This window comes from Malaya genurostris, chromosome 2, assembly GCF_030247185.1.
Source record: "Malaya genurostris strain Urasoe2022 chromosome 2, Malgen_1.1, whole genome shotgun sequence".
Taxonomy (NCBI): domain Eukaryota; kingdom Metazoa; phylum Arthropoda; class Insecta; order Diptera; family Culicidae; genus Malaya; species Malaya genurostris.
Genome location: NC_080571.1, coordinates 228,931,973 through 228,951,378, shown reverse-complemented (window position 1 = coordinate 228,951,378; position 19,406 = coordinate 228,931,973). Strand labels below are relative to the sequence as shown.

Sequence of the window (19,406 nt, the reverse complement as noted above, 5' to 3'; positions counted from 1 at the left end):
ACTCATTTCAAACCTTCAGAAGGAAACAAGTTTCTTTCAAGTGACTTGGGCTGGCTATCCACAATCCCTCGTCCAGTCATCAATTCGTCCGATGCCCTGATGCTCCCTACCCTTTACGCCCTCGTGAAAATGTTTTATATTGAAAAATACAATGAAACATAGTGTAATGAAATTAATATAACTTGAAAAGATATAATAGATTACAAAATAATACAATATAATATAATATATTTTAATTTAATATAATATAATACAATGTCATAAAATATAATATATCATAAAACAATATATAAAATAACATTTAGTGTAGAGTGTCAGTTATGCTCTTCTATCTTCGCAATACTGCAGGAAGTAGAATATTTCTCTTCTAATAACAATAATTATATCCACATCTATAAAAATAATATATGTTATTATTATTGATGACAAATTAATAATAATAACAATAAATATAATAATGAAAATAATAATAAAAAACAAATCTAATATAGTACAATGAAATATATAATAAATAATATAATGAATAAAATGATATGTTGCGATATGCTATGATATTATATTACTTGAATCTATATGTCATTTCTCATCCTCTCATTCTACCATCAACGCGTTCCCTCGACCAATTGTCACCACAGACACACGTGTAGGCATGAAACAGGAACCAGTGAGGACCAAGCTCACCTTGTGACGACCTTGATAGTTAGTTAAAAGATTCCTTTATAAATGATAACTTATAAGGAAAACAAATTTATATTTTGCGCAGAGGTACGTAGTACAACTCATAATAAACCCTATAATATAATATAATATCATAAAATATAATATAATATAATACAATATAATATGCTATAATGCAATGCAGTATAATACCATAATAACATAAAATAGTGTAAGACGATAATATATGAAACAATATTGTTACATACGAATAAAAGATGGCAAAATGCTTAATCGTATAATTGCGTCTTGTTTTAACGAGAACATGTAACAGAATGAATAATTTTTCATTCCTCGCTGTCAGCTTCGATATTCTTTCAATCACGGCATACTTGATTATCCTCTCTGTATGTAACATCTCCCCCTTTAATTCAGTATCGAATGTAGTCTTCTAAACGTCTGGGAGGTTTGGAGGATCTGGTAGGCCTGACAGTAGGATTAGCTTGTTGAAAATTTATCGGCGTCGAAGTCGAATAAGGTGGTGTAGTTGCTCTCATGGTATCATTTAGGCTGTTAGATGAATTTCCTTGATTTGATCTGGAATTTTCGACTGGTTCTTGAATACAGCTTGTTTGAGTAGGAATGGGCAATCCAAAATCGTGAATTAATTCTTCTAGAGATAAATGAACATGATTTGTAAATTGTTGTTCACCATTGAATCTAAGTCGTAATTGATTTGCATGAGTACGAATGAGTTTCCGACGACATGAGGCTTGATCCAAGAGAACATTAAAATTCACTTTTCCTATAACTTCAATGATTTTTCCAGGATTCCAGTTCCAATTACTTGCATTTGTGTACACCTTAGCATACACAAGCGCACCAACTGTGAAGGATGATGATCGTTGAGGATATGCGACTGATGATGGACTAACTTGTTGAAACGTTGTACATCGCAACAAATCGAGTGTAGTCTTCATTGGTCGACCTAACATGATTTCTGCCGGAGATTTCCCTTCCAGACTGATACATGGTGTTGATCGATATACTTGAAGAAACGTTTGTAGAGCATCAGATGATGGTATATTCTCCCCTTTCGCAATTTTCTTCAGTGAACGCTTGAGAGTATCCACAAAACGCTCCGCCTGTCCGTTTGATTGTGGATGATAGGGTGCGGTGCGAATGTGTATTATACCGGAAAGCTCACAGAACTGTTTAAATTGACTGCTACAGAACTGAGTTCCATTATCCGAGACGATTGTGTCGGGAATTCCATACCTTGCGAATGTTTCATTTAAAAATCCAATTGTAGAAAACGTCGTCATCGAGCGCGTTTGAAAAATTTCTGGCCATTTGCTGAAAGAATCAATAATGACCAGGTAATACATTCCCTCAATAGGACCTGCATAGTCCAAATGAATTCGTTTCCATGGACCATCTGCTTTCGGCCAGGGCTGAGGCTGAACCTGTGGCGGTGATTTAGCTGAACTGGCACATATAGAGCAACGTCGAACAAAGTTCTGGATTTCTTCGTCAATCCCAGGCCAGTAAACAATACCACGAGCAACTGATTTCATGCGCTCTATTCCAGGATGACCACGGTGTATTTGTTTCAGAATCCGAGTACGAAACACAGCTGGAATTATAATTCGATCATGGAACATGATACAACCCTTGACGATTGTGAGAGATTCTTGTCGTGAACAGAATATCTTGAGGTTCGGTTCAGTAATTTGTTTCACAGACGGCCAACCTCTCTGGATGTATTGAATCACCTGTTCCAAATTTTGTCTTTATTTGTGGCTGAATGAACCATTTCGAACGTGACTGGAAGATTCTGAAACGTGTCACCCAAAGTGGTGTTCATATCTTCTTCGATGCATATTGACGCAATAACACATTCTTCATCTGGTTTTGCATGATTATTGATTAATCGGGAGAGAACGTCTGCATGTCCGAATTGGTCAGTAGGAATGTATTCCACTTTGAAATCAAATCCAAGTAATGTTAGTGCCCATCTCTGGAGACGATTCGCTGTGTGAAGTGGAATTCCCTTTTTCGATCCAAACACTTTCAGAAGCGGTTGATGATCGGTTTGAAGCTTGAATTGACGACCCAGTAGCATCCGACGAAATTTGGTTACGGCAAATACCAGAGCTAGCGCTTCTTTTTCGATTTGACTGTAATTTTGTTCCGCTTGCGTAAGTGTTCTTGATGCATGAGCAACGGCTTTCATTTGACCATCAGGAAACTGATGCATGATAACGGCACCAATTCCTGTCTTTGAGGCATCACCAGCAACGACAATGTTTAGAGCAGGGTTATAATGAGTAAGTAGGAGATCCGATTGAAGTACTTTCTTGATGTTGATGAAAGCTTCTTGACACTGTTGACTCCAAACAAACGGATTGTCTTTTTTTAGTAAATTGTTCAGGGGTCTTCGTAATTTGTGCATTTCTCTGACAAATTTACCGTAAAAGTTGACAGCTCCCAAAAACGATCTAATCTGACTAACATCGGTGGGACAGGGCATCTGCACAATAGCACTGATTTTTGTTGGATCTGGTCGAATACCCTTTGCATCAATTATATGACCAATGAACTTGATACTGGATTGGCCAAAATTACACTTTTCCAACCGTAGACGGAATCCAAACTGTTGAAGTCGACTAAACAAAGCATTCAGCGTTCGCTCGTGTTCAGCATCGGTCGTAGTGTGTATAATGAAATCGTCCAGGAAAGATTCAACTCCATTGATGTCTGCAATCAAACTACTCATTAGCTGCTGGAATACGCCAGGTGCAGATTTTACTCCAGGAGCCAATCGATTGAAACGGTACAATCCACGATGAGTGTTAATTGTCAGAAGCTTTTTCGATTCATCATCAACTTCAACTTGTAAGTAAGCGTCGGACAAATCAATGACACTGAAAACCTTACTACCCGCTAATTTGCTGAAGATGTCATCGGGTGTTGGAAGAGGGTAATGGTGTGGTTCTAAAACAGCATTCAGACCGGTCGAATAGTCTGCACAAATTCGAACTTTTCCACCTGGTTTTTTCACAACAACGATAGGCGCTGCCCATTCAGAAAAATCAACTGGAGTGATGATGTTGAGCTTCTGTAGACGATCTAGTTCTTCGTTGACTTTCTGGATGGCGTGGAATGGTACTGGCCTCTTCGGACGAAATACCGGCATGGAGTTTGGTTTCAGAAATAATTGTACTCTCGTTTGCGTACAATGTCCTAATGTGTCTTCAAATACTTCCGGGAATCGGTTGGCAAAACGATGTCCACACTCAGGTTGAATTTTTGATTGTAATACCTGATTGCAGATGGAGGCAAACGGCTTGTTCCAGAGATCAAATGCTTCTATGAAATCGAGACCAAGCAGATTCAAATCTTTCACTGAAGTCACGTAGCACGTACCAGATCTAGATTCATCATTGATGGTCATTAGGCATTTGAATTCTCCTTTTAGAGGTAGAGCAGTACCCGAAGCTGTGTTTGCCCGATGAGAAGTTTTGGTGATTGTTGGTGAACCGAGCTTCTTCCACGAATGAACAGAGACAATAGTGATATCTGAACCACAATCAAGTTGTAGATGAGCGGTTTTGCCATTAATGAATACAGTGACAAACTTCCGGTTGGATGCCTTAACCTCGTTGACGGAAAGGATGTGGTTTGATTGATAACGACTTTTACCTTTATGCTTTTTTTGTTGATTTCCTTTTGCTGAAGATTCGGGTATTGCTTCGGACTTTGTTGCTTTAGTGAAACAGCTACAATAACCTTCTTTGTGTCCGGTCTTGTTGCATTGTTTGCATAAGAGACTTGAGAACGGACATACCTTGACGAAATGCATGGCACCGCATTGCCAACACGGTGTTCGAGGAGTCTTCTCACTTGAATGATGAGAACTAGCGAGTTTCTGCTGCTTTGGTTGCCGAACTGCTTGAACCGATAGAGATGACTGCTTCTTTTCCACCAGAGCGGTATCGTGTTTGAGATTCGATAATCGCTGGCATTCGGTGACTAAAGTCTCAAGATTTACCATTGCTGCTGCGTCTGTTTCCAGCTTGGACAGTAATCTTGTTCTAACGTCTGCATCTTTGGAAGCTTGAAGTCCGCAAATGAAAATTAGAGCCTTGAACTGGTCAATTGCCAAGTTGTTCAATTCGAAGTCCTCACACTGGCGATTGACTATACCAGCGTAAGTTACATAGTCATCTACTTCGTTTTTCACAATCCTGAGACAATCATATCGTTGACTGAATTGAGATTTATGAAGTCCAAAAACGCTTTTCAGTTTCTTCACAACTTCTTCAAATGTAAAATCTCGTGGGTGTCGGGGCAGGAGATAGTTTAAAAACTTTTCATGAACTGGAACGCTGAGACTTCGCATCAGTAAACGAATTTTTGCTGCGTCGTCCAATTCTCTCCCGTCTGCGCTGAATAAATCTTCATACTTCGAAAACCATCGGTCGAACGTCATACCTTCGGCTGGATTATGATGAAACTCCTTGATTGTCACAGAAAGGGACTCGATGATCTGCTCGGGAGTGTTTCTTGGTACGTGAGGTTCCGGAATAGCTTGTGTAGACGTCAATCGGTCCAGCAATAGTAGTAGCTTGTTCATTATTGCTTGATTAGAAAAATCCTCACAATCACCCATAGTTTCATCAGATCCGCGAAGCATGCTTAAAATCTTTTTTTTTGAAATTGTCTTGAAGTCTTGAAGAATTTTCCAGCTCCTCGTCGCCAAATTGTTACATACGAATAAAAGATGGCAAAATGCTTAATCGTATAATTGCGTCTTGTTTTAACGAGAACATGTAACAGAATGAATAATTTTTCTTTCCTCGCTGTCAGCTTCGATATTCTTTCAATCACGGCATACTTGATTATCCTCTCTGTATGTAACAAATATGCTATGATATAATATAACAGTTAATGTCGCAGTGTAAGTTACGCTCTTCTAATAATAAAAATAATACTAATAATACATGATGTAATAAACGACAGAATTATATGTTATAATATACTATGATAAACATTGCACTTTAGGATGGGCTTCAACCTACAAGCCATTTCGCACCCTCTCATTCTGCTACTAACGCAGAAGGCGATAGCACCCAGTCGACGCCGTTCTATTAACCAAATGTCATCATAGACGCTCGGGGAGGCATGAGATAGGAACTTGTGAGGACTTAGTTATCTCACCATTTGACGACCACCAGTCGGAAACGGTAGCCTCTTACATACAAACCAGTAACCGTTTCTTTGACCCGGTCTACCCGTAGCAAAGTGCATTTACCCTAGTTAAGTGCATTTACCTTAGGAATGAGCAGTAGTGAGATTTGGCAACACGCGCATCAAAAAGATGTAGGAAGCTGCATAATATTTTGTTTTTTCTTCTTATAATTGCCTGGGAAGATTTACATTTTTGGATGCTAAGGCTTGTTCGCGACAAAATCTGGACAGGTTAGATTTGGAATACAAAAAAATTGCTGTTAGTTCAATCCAAGGTGCATTTTTTATTCGTTTAATTGTGCCTTATTAGTCATCTGAAAACTAATTAAAGCTACTTGTACAGGTTGCATGAAGAAACTACGAACGTTTGAGTTTACTCCAGCCATTAGGGTCTGTGCAGACTTATCTGCAACCGATTTAGCTACTTTTGTCCAAAATTTTCGAAATTTTTCTATAGTTGTAGCTGTTGTTTATATTGAGAGTGTTATCTCTTCACTAGAGCCCAATACTGCTCGATAGGTCGCAACTCCGGCCAGTTAGGTGGCCGAATTAGCCTCTCACGATAAAACTATTCTCTATTCGCTTTATACAATTCCAAAACAGAGAGAGCGTCATGGCTGTCTAGGTATGGCATTCTTCACAGTATATTTCCTTGTTTACCGTTCTGCTAGTGGTTAAAATTTGGTTTACTCGACCACAGCTGCACATTGCCTACCAAACCAAATATGTTTTCGGCAACTTGGCCTTTTTCCTCGTCCTGAAATGCGTTACTAAGCCGCTCCGTTGCATGGCAATACAAAAACATTCCCGGAAGCTACTCAAAGTCTTCCAGCACATAAGATTCACCATACTTCATTACGCAGGAAAACCATGTAAAATATTTGCGATACAACTAGCGAGGCCGGGTTTTAGGCGTCACATTCTGTTTATCATTACTGTTCGGTACAGTTTTCACCTTGAACGACTTCATACCTTGCCGGTGCTTGAAAGTATGCACTTAAGCTGGAGACAGTTTTATTTTTTTAGTCACAGTACGAAAAATCGTTTTTGAAATGTTATGGAAGGAAAACGAAGCTTATAGCGAAGCGACATATCCGGATTTTCATTGCGAACGCACACAACTGCTTTTCGCACTTGCTCTTCATTCGACAGATCGATGATGTAAAAGCTTGTAGTATCATTAGTGGCCCTTACACGAGCATTAAAAATGTCGTTACTAAAAAATAATATCACTTTATTGAACGTGTAATGGTGCAGTATTCAAGGATGGCTTTTAACTCTTCAACGATTGAATCAGTGCCATCAAAGAGAAACGAAAATCATCGCAACAACGAAAACCTGGCATGGCTCATTTAACATAGAATCGACCAGTGCGAGAGCGAATTTCTCTCGATGACATTTCTGAAAATCGAAGGTTAGCACGCTGCTGTGGGGATCCTCTCTGAAGCAACAAACGGTCGCTTAACGGCTATCCGCATTATGTCGATCCGACCGATCCGAGCTCTCCGGCGTTTACTTTTTCTCTTCTTCGGCTATTGCTGAGCTGCACATGCACACAGCTGCACACCGGAGAGCTCGGATCGGTCGGATCGGCCTAATGCGGAAAGGGTTTTGAAATATTGCAACCTAGTATGAGAATCATCAAGTTGAATCATCGATTCGATTTTCTGCGATAATTGTCACCTTCGATTCTCTCTTGGGAAATTCCACACAGGAACGATCATTATCAGACTGTAAATTTTTTTGTCGTGAATACGACTTACTTTACTATGGGGCGCCTTTTCAAAATTTACCCTGTACAAGAATGGGCAGAAGTCTATCGCGAATATCTCTTGATGTACTTAACCCAACAACATAATTTGTTCTACAAGCTATCGAAAATATGATCAGGAATTTGTGATTAAATTTTCAAAAGCGTGAGATAACCATAAATAACTGAAAAACAAAGTTTTCTTAAACTTTTGGAAATAATGAGGAAAATTCATCACGTTTGCTTGCCTTTTTCGCACCCGGACGACGGTTTGGAGGTAGTCAGGCACATATCAGATCCGATAACTTGATTAGTTTTGTGCAATTTTCGCAGTGCAAAATTCGCAACAGTGTTTAATATCTGAGAATTACACAATTTGACCCTTCGGAATGCCAGAAATTTATCTCGTATGGCATTTTGATAACTTTTTTCACTGAAATATTTAAATCCGAAATGAAATAATTTACATCAAAATTCTGTGCGTTGCTATTTAGAACAATAATTGTATACCCAAAAAATTATGCGAAATTTTCCTCACTATACTGTATACGGACCATTTTTCAACCACTTGTAGTTTGTAGTAGAACTTTCTGCTGATTTGCTATATGAAATGCATAGCACCGACTCAGAAGCCATTAATGAAAGGTTCCTTTCAGAACCACCATTATTTGATCATAAAGAACTATACTGGTTATTTCGTAATATTTAATTGTGTGTCCGAATGTTTAATGTAACTAATCTGTACTTTAGTTTAGGTGTATCGTTTCCAATTCTAGTAGTGAAAAAAAGGAAAGCTTGCACAATTCACACAATCGATCAACTAATTGATATTCGGAAGTATAAAGAAAGAGCGTCAGTTTTATTCGTATTCACGACATCCAGTTATGTCTCTGACATTAAACACTAGTACTTTTTAAGGGCGTGAAATACTCAGAGTATGAAGTGGAGCGAAGAAATGTAGCAAAATTCTCTCACGGTTCATGCATTGAGAGACTCGAGTTCTTGTAGAATCTTCTACCGGATTGAAAATGTTGTATTAGGTTTTTTATCGTGACGACACAAATGAACAAGTATTCATCCTTGACAGTTCAGCGGTACTGTTTACAAACAAGCTTAAACAAAAATCGAAGAGCACATCTAAAACAATCATCTTTACACTTTGCAACTAGTCACTTTTATTTAATAAATATTAAAAACGAACCGTATTAAATCGTGAACAAATGTTTTAAAACTTTATTTAGGCGATACGGACCGTGAATGGTCTGATCCAATTTGTCAATAAACAAACAAAAGAAACTTCTGTTTACAAACAGTACTGCTGAACTGTCAAAATGTGTTCATCCGTTTGAGGTTAGCAGTGACGGTAAAAAACCTAATTAGGTTTTGCACGATGACGACACAAATGAACTGCCGATGAATCAAGTTCATCTTTGACAGTTGCCGTGTACTTGTTTTGTTTTGCGACTGCAAGTAAAAAATTGAAAAAATGACGAAAAAGTGCCTGTTAAAAACGTATTCCACAGTGAAAATAACTAAAAAGATTGCCCTGTATGTGTTTCCAGCATCAAGGAGCGATTTATGTATGAATCTGTTGAGTGTGAGGCGACTTGTAATTTTAACTTTCGAACGATGAGCTTCTGATGAACTTTTAAACTGTAAACAAGTACACGTCGACTGTCAAAAAAAGTTCATTCTGTTCATTTTTGTGAGGTAATGTCATGTTCGTGCAAAACCTAATACAATATAGATAGCGATACAGCTTCTGTCAAATTTTCGGCAATCACCAACACTGGCAGTAATGACGAGATTTCTATCAAATTTGAAATACATCATTACTTAGTCATCATTAAAAATGACAAAAATAATGCTCGTGTAAAGCGGCCCTTACACGAGACAATATTATTGTCAATCCAAAGTATTGTCAATACCATCAATCCAATTGGCTTGATAACTTGAGTCCGAGTTTTTCGAAAAATTGAAGCGTTTGGCGCTTTAAATATTGCAAATGAATATTAAAATATAGAGAGAAGAGATTATTGCATATACTTAACAGTTTCTCTCTGGAGAGAAAGTATTGTTGGATTGATGAGCAGTTTTAGCGGCCCTTACACGTGACAATATTATTGTCAATCCAAAGTATTGTCAATACCGTCAATCCAATTGACTTGGTAACTTGAGTTCGCATTTTTCGAACAAATCAAGCGTTTGGAGATTCAAATATTGCAAATGAATATTAAAATATAGAGAGAAGACATTATTGCACATATTTAACAGTTTCTCTCTGGAGAGAAAGTATTGTTGGATTGATGAGCAGTTTTGATTTTTTTTTGACAATATTTTCGTCAATTCAATGAAGTATCCATTACACGATCAAAAGTATTGTCAATACTCCTCGTATTGACAATAATATTGTCTCGTGTAAGGGCTGCTTTTGATTTTTTTGACAATATTTTCGTCAATCCAATGAAGTTTCCATTACACGATCAAAAGTATTGTCAATACTCCTTATATTGACAATAATATTGTCTCGTGAAAGGGCCGCTATTAAAAATTGATTTCACTCAATGAACGGGCATACGTTCATCGGTGTGCGAAATATTTCAGCCGTTGATGAAGTATTTCCGTGTACGTGTTTGCGAGTGTCCAAATTTTGTCGCGAACAAGGCTCCTATTCTGGGAAACAGTATAGTAGGGAGTTCAGTTTTCGGGAATATAATCCACCAATAATACTTATGCTTCATTTAAGTTAACAATACATGTAATTTATTGAAACATTTAACATATAAATTGTCATTGACCAAACAATTAGTACATCTCTTTCATTGCTCGTATTCTTCTTTTTATATGATCACTCAAACCTTCACTCAAATCAATATTATCAACAGTGACCGATGTAGCTACTGAAGAGTGGAACGAATAATTAAATTCCTCTAAACGCACAACGTCGCCCTGATAATAATTTATGACATTTTGAAACGTGGCTACCAAAGCTGGACATGCAGGACAAACTGGCATGGTACTGAAAAACAGGTATAGTATCTTTTCCGAAATATTCATTCGATAGAACTGCATCCGATTAGGTGGTTGGAACCAATCGAATTGAAACCGCCCAACTCGATTCAACACCCCGGTCAAAGCACGCCAGCCTTGTTCACCGTTTGTTAGATTAACCAGCTTACGCACCTCATGATCGTTAACAATAAGTCGATGCTGATTGTAGTCCAGTGTTGCTTCCAAATGGTGCAATCGTTGATACACAGCGGGATTGCGGAAAAAACTCACGGCAACAATTTTTTGATACACTAGCAAACGCGACCGACGCACAGCTGTGATTCGTGTGACCTGCCGAAAAGATTGCCTTCCAAAGGAGGCTCTGCCTCTACGGAAAAACAGCACTGGACTAGGTTGAATGTATGGTGGTAAACTAGGGACACTATAAAGTGTTGAAATCAATTGAGTTGTTTTCGTTGGAGCGATGATATCTACTTTGTAAACCCCAATCGATCTGCCAAATGCTCCTGTGAAAGTATTGCCGTTTTGCCGCCACTGCCGGAACTACTCTGCGAGAGCATATTTTCTTGAAACAGGGCATCAGCTTTGTCCTGCAGCATCAGAGGTACTCCTGATAGTAAACTGTCATGTTCTGTCAGCCGATCGATCAACATATTGCCATCAGTCTGACTCGATCCCGCATCCAGAGAATCGTCGATGCTCAGGATCTCATTAGGAATGTCTACGCATTCCACTTCGTTTTCGTAACCAGAATGATTTTTCTCAGTTTTGATTTGACTGGCGGACTGTCTGGAATTTGTTGGTTTCGTATTAGGAACTACGGTCACACTTGTCACAGATGAATCAACACTGGACATACTGTCAACTGATTGACGTTGATCGCGTGATTGTTGCAACCTTAAACTTTGCTGGAAAACTGTTGACGCGACATCAAGTGAATTCGTGCTTGATCTGTTAGGGCAGGTTAATGGTGCATGTTGTGGATGCAAAACAACGGGTTCATACTGTGTCGAACAGACACCAGGTAAGAAATGTTCCGTCAAACTTTGTGAAGCCAGTCCAACGTGTTCTTCGTAGGCTGGCGATTCAAAAGAATCATCTTCATTCTCTGAATCGTAGTTAATAGTTCTAGATCTTAAAGAACATCGTGGAATGTTTGGTGTGTCAACATGAACGATGTTTGAATGACCGGCGATAGTTGTCGCATGCTGTACTACATCATTTACAGCAATTGTATTTTCAACATTTATTAAATTATTTGATGATGGAAGATTCTGTTGTTCATTCGTCACTATTTTTTTTTTGGCGTTGCGCTCCTCCCTTGTTAGAGTGCGCAGTCCCGGTGGCAATTTATTTTCGGCAAACATTTGTTTATGAACTTCGTAGTATTTTTTGACATACTTGGCCATCTGTTTCATTTTCTTCTCTAGCGAAATTTTCTTATTCTCTCTCATCGCACTCAAAACGACTTCCTCTATATTCGTAAATTCACACACATATTCGAGAGTATACAACATTCTTTGCTGACTGCTGTGCGATGCATTCATGTTACATTCTGCAGGCGATTTGGCCGGTGATAAGCGATTCATCACACTAGCTTCTTGATGTTCGAGAGCAACATTAGGAGGACTTGCCTGATTTTGTGATCCACCTTCTGGTAATGTTGGTGATGGGAGATACGGAACTGAAACTGATCCAAGTGACTGTGAGTCAGCTTGCAAAACAGCAATCAATTCTTCTTTACTGGATAAAATAGCACCTCGCGGTGGTATTACTTCCGAGGGTTGCGTCATTGCCATTTCTGCTTGAATTTGCACTATTTCCGAATCACAAGAATCATTTTGGCACATCAATCGATCTTCGATGGGTGAAATATCAATAATATCTTCTGGAACTACTGTTCTGTAGGCACCGAGGTGAAATTTTTTGTTTAATTCATCGTCATCAAACAAAACCCATCTCCATGAAATGAATCTTTCTAAATCGTCCTCGGCATCTAAAATAGTCTGAATTTGTTTATCAGTACATCTTTTCCTAGCATTTGAATGTTTCAATAATGCAGTTCTTAGCAGATTTTTTTGTTCTTCGATTGCCTGTAATTGTGCCTCTTGCTTTTGGCAATGACTTCGGTATGCGTCCATTAAATACGTTGTTATTTTTTCTAGTTTTCCGCTCCATTTGAATTCAAATCTTCTCTTAAGCTATAAATATAGAAAAACTCTATTACATTCGATTTGGACAATAACATACTACGACTTACCAGCTTTACCACACTGGCCTCCAGTTTAAGCAATATATTACGTTGCCTCATGTCGACCCAGCATTCTTTCATTCCCGATTCTTTCAGCTTATTCAAGTAATCCTGATACTCCTCTTCGCTTTTCAACGGCTTGTGCAATGCAAGATAGAAGCGATACTCGTAGTACGGGCTTACAAACCTCACTTTCTCATACGTTTCTCGAATACGGTACTTCGGTTCATTTGCGAAGCGTCGATAAATATTATTCTGAGATTTTATGATAATCCTCTCCATCGCATTGGTATTTTTGTCTTTTACCGACGACACGACCATTTCTCGTGCGACTTCTCGTACGTTTGATTTGTTCATGAAAATCTCCTTCGCATACAAATTATCCGCCAAAGATTCGTCCGCCGATTTTAAAGATGCAGTATACTGGGCGGCCGCAGCCTCAACCTCTCGCAAATACCGCTCTGGGCATACTTTTTTTGAGGTTATCGCCTCAGGATTCCGTTGCTCATTAGCCCGCTTTAGTGTTCGTTTTGTAGACTGACGGTTTTTTTCCGCCATCCTTTCTATTTTTGATTGTATGGGATTAGACGGCATCACTACGGTGTAAACATGAATAATCTGTTTAAAGTTTGAATGTAAAACATTTAAATTACCTTCAAACAATTTAAAATATTAACACAAACAAAATTAACACAAACTCTAGCTGTGATACCAAATATTGAATATTGCCGAATAATCACTGCACTCTAGAGATGGGCAATTCGCTCCTGAGCTGTTCCAGTGAATCGAATCATTGAAGTGAGCTGACAGCTCACAGCTCTTTTCAAAGGAACCGCAGCTCACCAGCTCACTCATTTGCTACCCAGTTCACTGCATTATGACGCAGGAACACGCTACGAGCTGATCGGATCTTCGGCTCTTTAAGAGATTCAATTTAGTCGACATCAATTAAAGATAAATTATTTCGCATGGCATTCATTGCATCATTGCAAATCAATGATTCAATTTCGATCATGCATTTGAAAAAAAAACGGTGCATAAGAAACACGGCGCACAAAATGAACCTTAAGTTCAAAATAAAAGAGCTGATGAGCTGATACATCGAATCGATTCACTTTGGTGAGCTGATCGGTTCGGAGCTGTTCACCAAAATGAGCTGTTTTGCACGCCTCTACTGCACTCGTCCAGAGACCAATTTTTGTTTAAATTCAGAATATTTTGAATTGCGACCAGCCAGGTTGCCAGATTTTTTCCGCTTCGCCCGCCAGACACTCAACTGTCAGATTTTACAAATTTTCCCAGATTTTGTCAGATCTACACTCTCATTGAACAAAACTCAAAATTGAGTGACACATCACTCAAATTCATAAAAAGTGCACGTACTCTAAACTTGAGTTACCGCCTATCTACTCATTTTTGCGTTAAGGGACGAAATTGTCAAAACTTGAGTAATTTTTACTCAAAATAAGAAAAAAATATTTTTTTCAAAATTTGAGTAAGTTCAACTCAAAATGTGAGTTCCTTGCTCTCAAAATAAAGAAATTTTTCTTCGTTAATTCTCATATACAATGTTATTCTTCTTGCATTTGAATGCGTAAATAGTGATTCAAAACCATTTCCTTTTGAACGGTTTGGAGTACAAATTGAATTGTTTTGATATCCTTATGTTGCACTTTTCACTAAGCATAATTGAAACCACGAAACATCTACACTCAAATAAAAATTCACGTTCGATTCATTTTAAAAATCATGTAGAATGGTTTCAAATGTCAAATTGAATATTTTACGTGACGAAAATGAATGTTATACGAACATCCCCTAAAATGAATATAGTCATCACATAAGGTTTACGTGAATTGACCAAACGTCAAACAATCTACGTGAATTTCCAGTGTGAAAAACTCCATTTTGAAAATGGCGAGCAGTGGCCCTCGAAGTGTAAGTAGTGTAAATATTTGCGAGAAAAGTTATTTAATTACAACTTTTTACTCCATCGACCGGACCATTCCAGTATGAAAGTTTCCATGTGTTCAACTGGACCGAGTGCCTGCGTGAGTCCGGAAGTTTACCCGCTCCTGCCGAATGCTTCAAACAGGCCGTCGGTATGAAACTAGAGACACTGGAACCATGTAATGCGACTTCAACTTGTGGGAGTTCTTGGATCTCTACTTCGGCTTCGGTTGGATGGCAGTGACAACATAAACGATTTCTGGAGGCTTGTCGATTTGAGATACCACGACGTTATTAGTTGCTTTTTAAGCCATTGGAATTATATGACAATTTTCTGAAATAAATTTTTTATAATTCATGGCATTTTTCATTTCAAAATCAGGAATCTTCCTTTCGACTTCAACCAATATGTAAAATAGTAATTTTCTGGTATCTAAATTTGATATGAACTGATAGATAAATGTGATATGAACAGTACATTACATTTTACCTATGAAACACGTAACTTTTACTGGATTATGCATTAAACAGCTTTTAAATACCAGTCCATTAAAACCTACGTGAAAAGTAGGGTGGAAAATATTCACATAACTTTTCACGTAACTATAATATGATTATTATTTTGAGTGTATGATTGACGTATATTCATGCCCACATTATCGAAATGACGGAATGAGCAATGAAATCTTACTCGACTGCATGATTTTTTAGTGCTCGATCGCCCACATTATCGAAATGACGGAATGAGCAATGAAATCTTACTCGACTGCATGATTTTTTAGTGCTCGATCGGTTCAGTGCTAGAATTTTCGCCTGAGTTGACTGCTCGATCAACTTGATTGACAGTGACATTTTAAATGTCATTGAATATTCGCTCATTTTATGAATGTGTTAGTGTGAAATTTATGCGACTTAAGCCATTTCACTACACTCCAGCTAGAGGAATGGATGATGCTGACTAAGGTAGGCCGTTTTGTTAATTTCCAGCGAATTTCAATAGTTTATGTTGGGATTCTAAGAAGAACTGGTTATTTACTAGTTCTGTATATCCGAAAAACATGAAGATTTTAACTTGTATATTCAGTTGTATAATGTTTTCGTTGATAAATAAACTGAAAATCAGCATGAAAACATGCAAAATCAGGAAAGAAGAAGAAGAAGACGAATTGACAATTCAGTCCGCATCTTCTCACTCAATTCCGAATGATTTCCGAATCAACCGGTTGTAGGCGAACCGGTTCATTCGGAATCGGTTGTTGCACTGGAGTTGGAATTGATTCGGAATCCATTATGATTTCCACATGAAATTCCGAATGAAAATTTCTCGCCGATTCGGAATTGATTCGGAATCCATTCGGAATTCATTCGGATCTGATAATGTGGGAGCTAATGGAAAAAAGTACACCCGTTTGTCACTAGAGGTGCTGTTAGTGTCACCGTACTGTGAGAAATCTATGTTTATTTGAATTATGCCCTCAGACAAGACCTGACCAGCGTTGCCAGGTCATTTATCCAAAAATCTGTATTCGGCACAAGAATCTATCTGAACCATATCGGTATCAGAATCTCGTCAACATTAGTTCACGGAAATGTCACCAAAGCTCATTTTGGTGAGCAAAAAAAAAACAAAAAAAGGTCTCGCAGCAACCTTTTCTTCTGTCTATCCAAGCTATAAACGAAAATCGGTATTTATCTGTACGATCCGTGAATTATCTGTATTCTGGGAGTACATATCTGTATTGCGGTATAGATGTCAAATGTTTGTACAAATACCGATAAATCGGTATATCTGGCAACGTTCGACCTGACAACTGGCTTCTTATTCTTCTTTTCGAATCATTCTTTTCGTCATTTGCGCCCTGCACGCTCTTTGAACATAACTCATGGTTTGAGTTGCGATTACTCAAATTCATAAACTGGAACAATATGTCAAAATTTGAGTATGGATTTGAGTAAAATAAACTCGTTGCCATGAGTTCTCTCGCATTTATTCATACATTAGAGTAAGCGTTGAGTTTTTAAACATATGAATGGAAAAAATACTTCTTGCAGTTCAGTGAGTTTTCATTCTCGCAATATTCCTATCGAAATAATGAATGCAAGAATACGTCGTTTTCCATTGCCGTTTCTAGATCCGGGTTTAAACACATGAATATACGTCAATCATACACTCAAAATAATAATCATATTATAGTTACGTGAAAAGTTATGTGAATATTTTCCACCCTACTTTTCACGTAGGTTTTAATGGACTGGTATTTAAAAGCTGTTTAATGCATAATCCAGTAAAAGTTACGTGTTTCATAGGTAAAATGTAATGTACTGTTCATATCACATTTATCTATCAGTTCATATCAAATTTAGATACCAGAAAATTACTATTTTACATATTGGTTGAAGTCGAAAGGAAGATTCCTGATTTTGAAATGAAAAATGCCATGAAATATAAAAAATTTATTTCAGAAAATTGTCATATAATTCCAATGGCTTAAAAAGCAACTAATAACGTCGTGGTATCTCAAATCGACAAGCCTCCAGAAATCGTTTATGTTGTCACTGCCATCCAACCGAAGCCGAAGTAGAGATCCAAGAACTCCCACAAGTTGAAGTCGCATTACATGGTTCCAGTGTCTCTAGTTTCATACCGACGGCCTGTTTGAAGCATTCGGCAGGAGCGGGTAAACTTCCGGACTCACGCAGGCACTCGGTCCAGTTGAACACATGGAAACTTTCATACTGGAATGGTCCGGTCGATGGAGTAAAAAATTGTAATTAAATAACTTTTCACGCAAATATTCACACTACTTACACTTCGATAGCCGCTGCTCGCCATTTTCAAAATGGAGTTTTTCACACTGGAAATTCACGTAGATTGTTTGACGTTTGGTCAATTCACGTAAACCTTATGTGATGACTATATTCATTTTAGGGGATGTTCGTATAACATTCATTTTCGTCACGTAAAATATTCAATTTGACATTTGAAACCATTCTACATGATTTTTAAAATGAATCGAACGTGAATTTTTATTTGAGTGTAGATGTTTCGTGGTTTCAATTATGCTTAGTGAAAAGTGCAACATAAGGATATCAAAACAATTCAATTTGTACTCCAAACCGTTCAAAAGGAAATGGTTTTGAATCACTATTTTACGCATTCAAATGCAAGAAGAATAACATTGTATATGAAAGTTAACGAAGAAAAATTTCTTTATTTTGAGAGCAAGGAACTCAAATTTTGAGTTGAACTTACTCAAATTTTGAACAAAATATTTTTTTCTTATTTTGAGTAAAAATTACTCAAGTTTTGACAATTTCGTCCCTTAACGCAAAAATGAGTAGATAGGTGGTAACTCAAGTTTAGAGTACGTGCACTTTTTATGAATTTGAGTGATGTGTCACTCAATTTTGAGTTTTGTTCAATGAGAGTGTGCACGCTCTTTGAACATAACTCATGGTTTGAGTTGCGATTACTCAAATTCATAAACTGGAACAATAAGTCAAAATTTGAGTATGGATTTGAGTAAAATAAACTCGTTGCCATGAGTTCTCTCGCATTTATTCATACATTAGAGTAAGCGTTGAGTTTTTAAACATATGAATGGAAAAAATACTTCTTGCAGTTCAGTGAGTTTTCATTCTCGGAATATTCCTATCGAAATAATGAATGCAAGAATACGTCGTTTTCCATTGCCGTTCCTAGATCCGGGTTTAAAAACACCCACATTATCAGATCCGAATGAATTCCGAATGGATTCCGAATCAATTCCGAATCGGCGAGAAATTTTCATTCGGAATTTCATGTGGAAATCATAATGGATTCCGAATCAATTCCAACTCCAGTGCAACAACCGATTCCGAATGAACCGGTTCGCCTACAACCGGTTGATTCGGAAATCATTCGGAATTGAGTGAGAAGATGCGGACTGAATTGTCAATTCGTCTTCTTCTTCTTCTTTCCTGATTTTGCATGTTTTCATGCTGATTTTCAGTTTATTTATCAACGAAAACATTATACAACTGAATATACAAGTTAAAATCTTCATGTTTTTCGGATATACAGAACTAGTAAATAACCAGTTCTTCTTAGAATCCCAACATAAACTATTGAAATTCGCTGGAAATTAACAAAACGGCCTACCTTAGTCAGCATCATCCATTCCTCTAGCTGGAGTGTAGTGAAATGGCTTAAGTCGCATAAATTTCACACTAACACATTCATAAAATGAGCGAATATTCAATGACATTTAAAATGTCACTGTCAATCAAGTTGATCGAGCAGTCAACTCAGGCGAAAATTCTAGCACTGAACCGATCGAGCACTAAAAAATCATGCAGTCGAGTAAGATTTCATTGCTCATTCCGTCATTTCGATAATGTGGGCTACTGTGGTTGTGTTAAATGCGCAGGCAACTTTTTGCATGCATTTTAGGAGCATTTACGCACCCATTCTCCACCAGACGGTGCTTTTGGTGTCACGGGTTTCTCAACTACATTACTATTACACTGGGAAATCTATGTTTATTTGATTTA

General features: G+C 37.8%; 2 protein-coding genes across 2 annotated transcripts; both read right to left on the bottom strand.

The window, feature by feature from the left end:
• Positions 1-2,428: 2,428 nt before the first annotated feature.
• LOC131429143 (uncharacterized protein K02A2.6-like) lies at positions 2,429-5,296 on the bottom strand. Its single transcript, XM_058593190.1, has one exon. The coding sequence runs from the start codon at positions 5,294-5,296 to the stop codon at positions 2,429-2,431; it is 2,868 nt and encodes a 955-aa protein (XP_058449173.1).
• A 5,153-nt stretch (positions 5,297-10,449) lies between these two features.
• Positions 10,450-14,105, bottom strand: LOC131427936 (uncharacterized). Its single transcript, XM_058591530.1, has 3 exons — positions 13,577-14,105; positions 12,933-13,519; positions 10,450-12,873 (listed from the first exon to the last, which is right to left on the bottom strand). The coding sequence occupies exons 2-3, from the start codon at positions 13,515-13,517 to the stop codon at positions 11,143-11,145; spliced, it is 2,316 nt and encodes a 771-aa protein (XP_058447513.1). The 5' UTR covers positions 13,518-13,519; positions 13,577-14,105; the 3' UTR covers positions 10,450-11,142.
• Between the last annotated feature and the right edge of the window lie 5,301 nt (positions 14,106-19,406).

Bases quoted from the DNA above. Each gene is read 5' to 3' on its own strand.
- LOC131429143 (XM_058593190.1), bottom strand. From the start codon at position 5,296: ATGAACAAGCTACTACTATTGCTGGACCGATTGACGTCTACACAAGCT.
- LOC131427936 (XM_058591530.1), bottom strand. From the start codon at position 13,517: ATGCCGTCTAATCCCATACAATCAAAAATAGAAAGGATGGCGGAAAAA. The intron at 12,874-12,932 runs GTAAGTCGTAGT...CTATATTTATAG, and splicing joins AGGCCAGTGTGGTAAAGCTG to CTTAAGAGAAGATTTGAATT.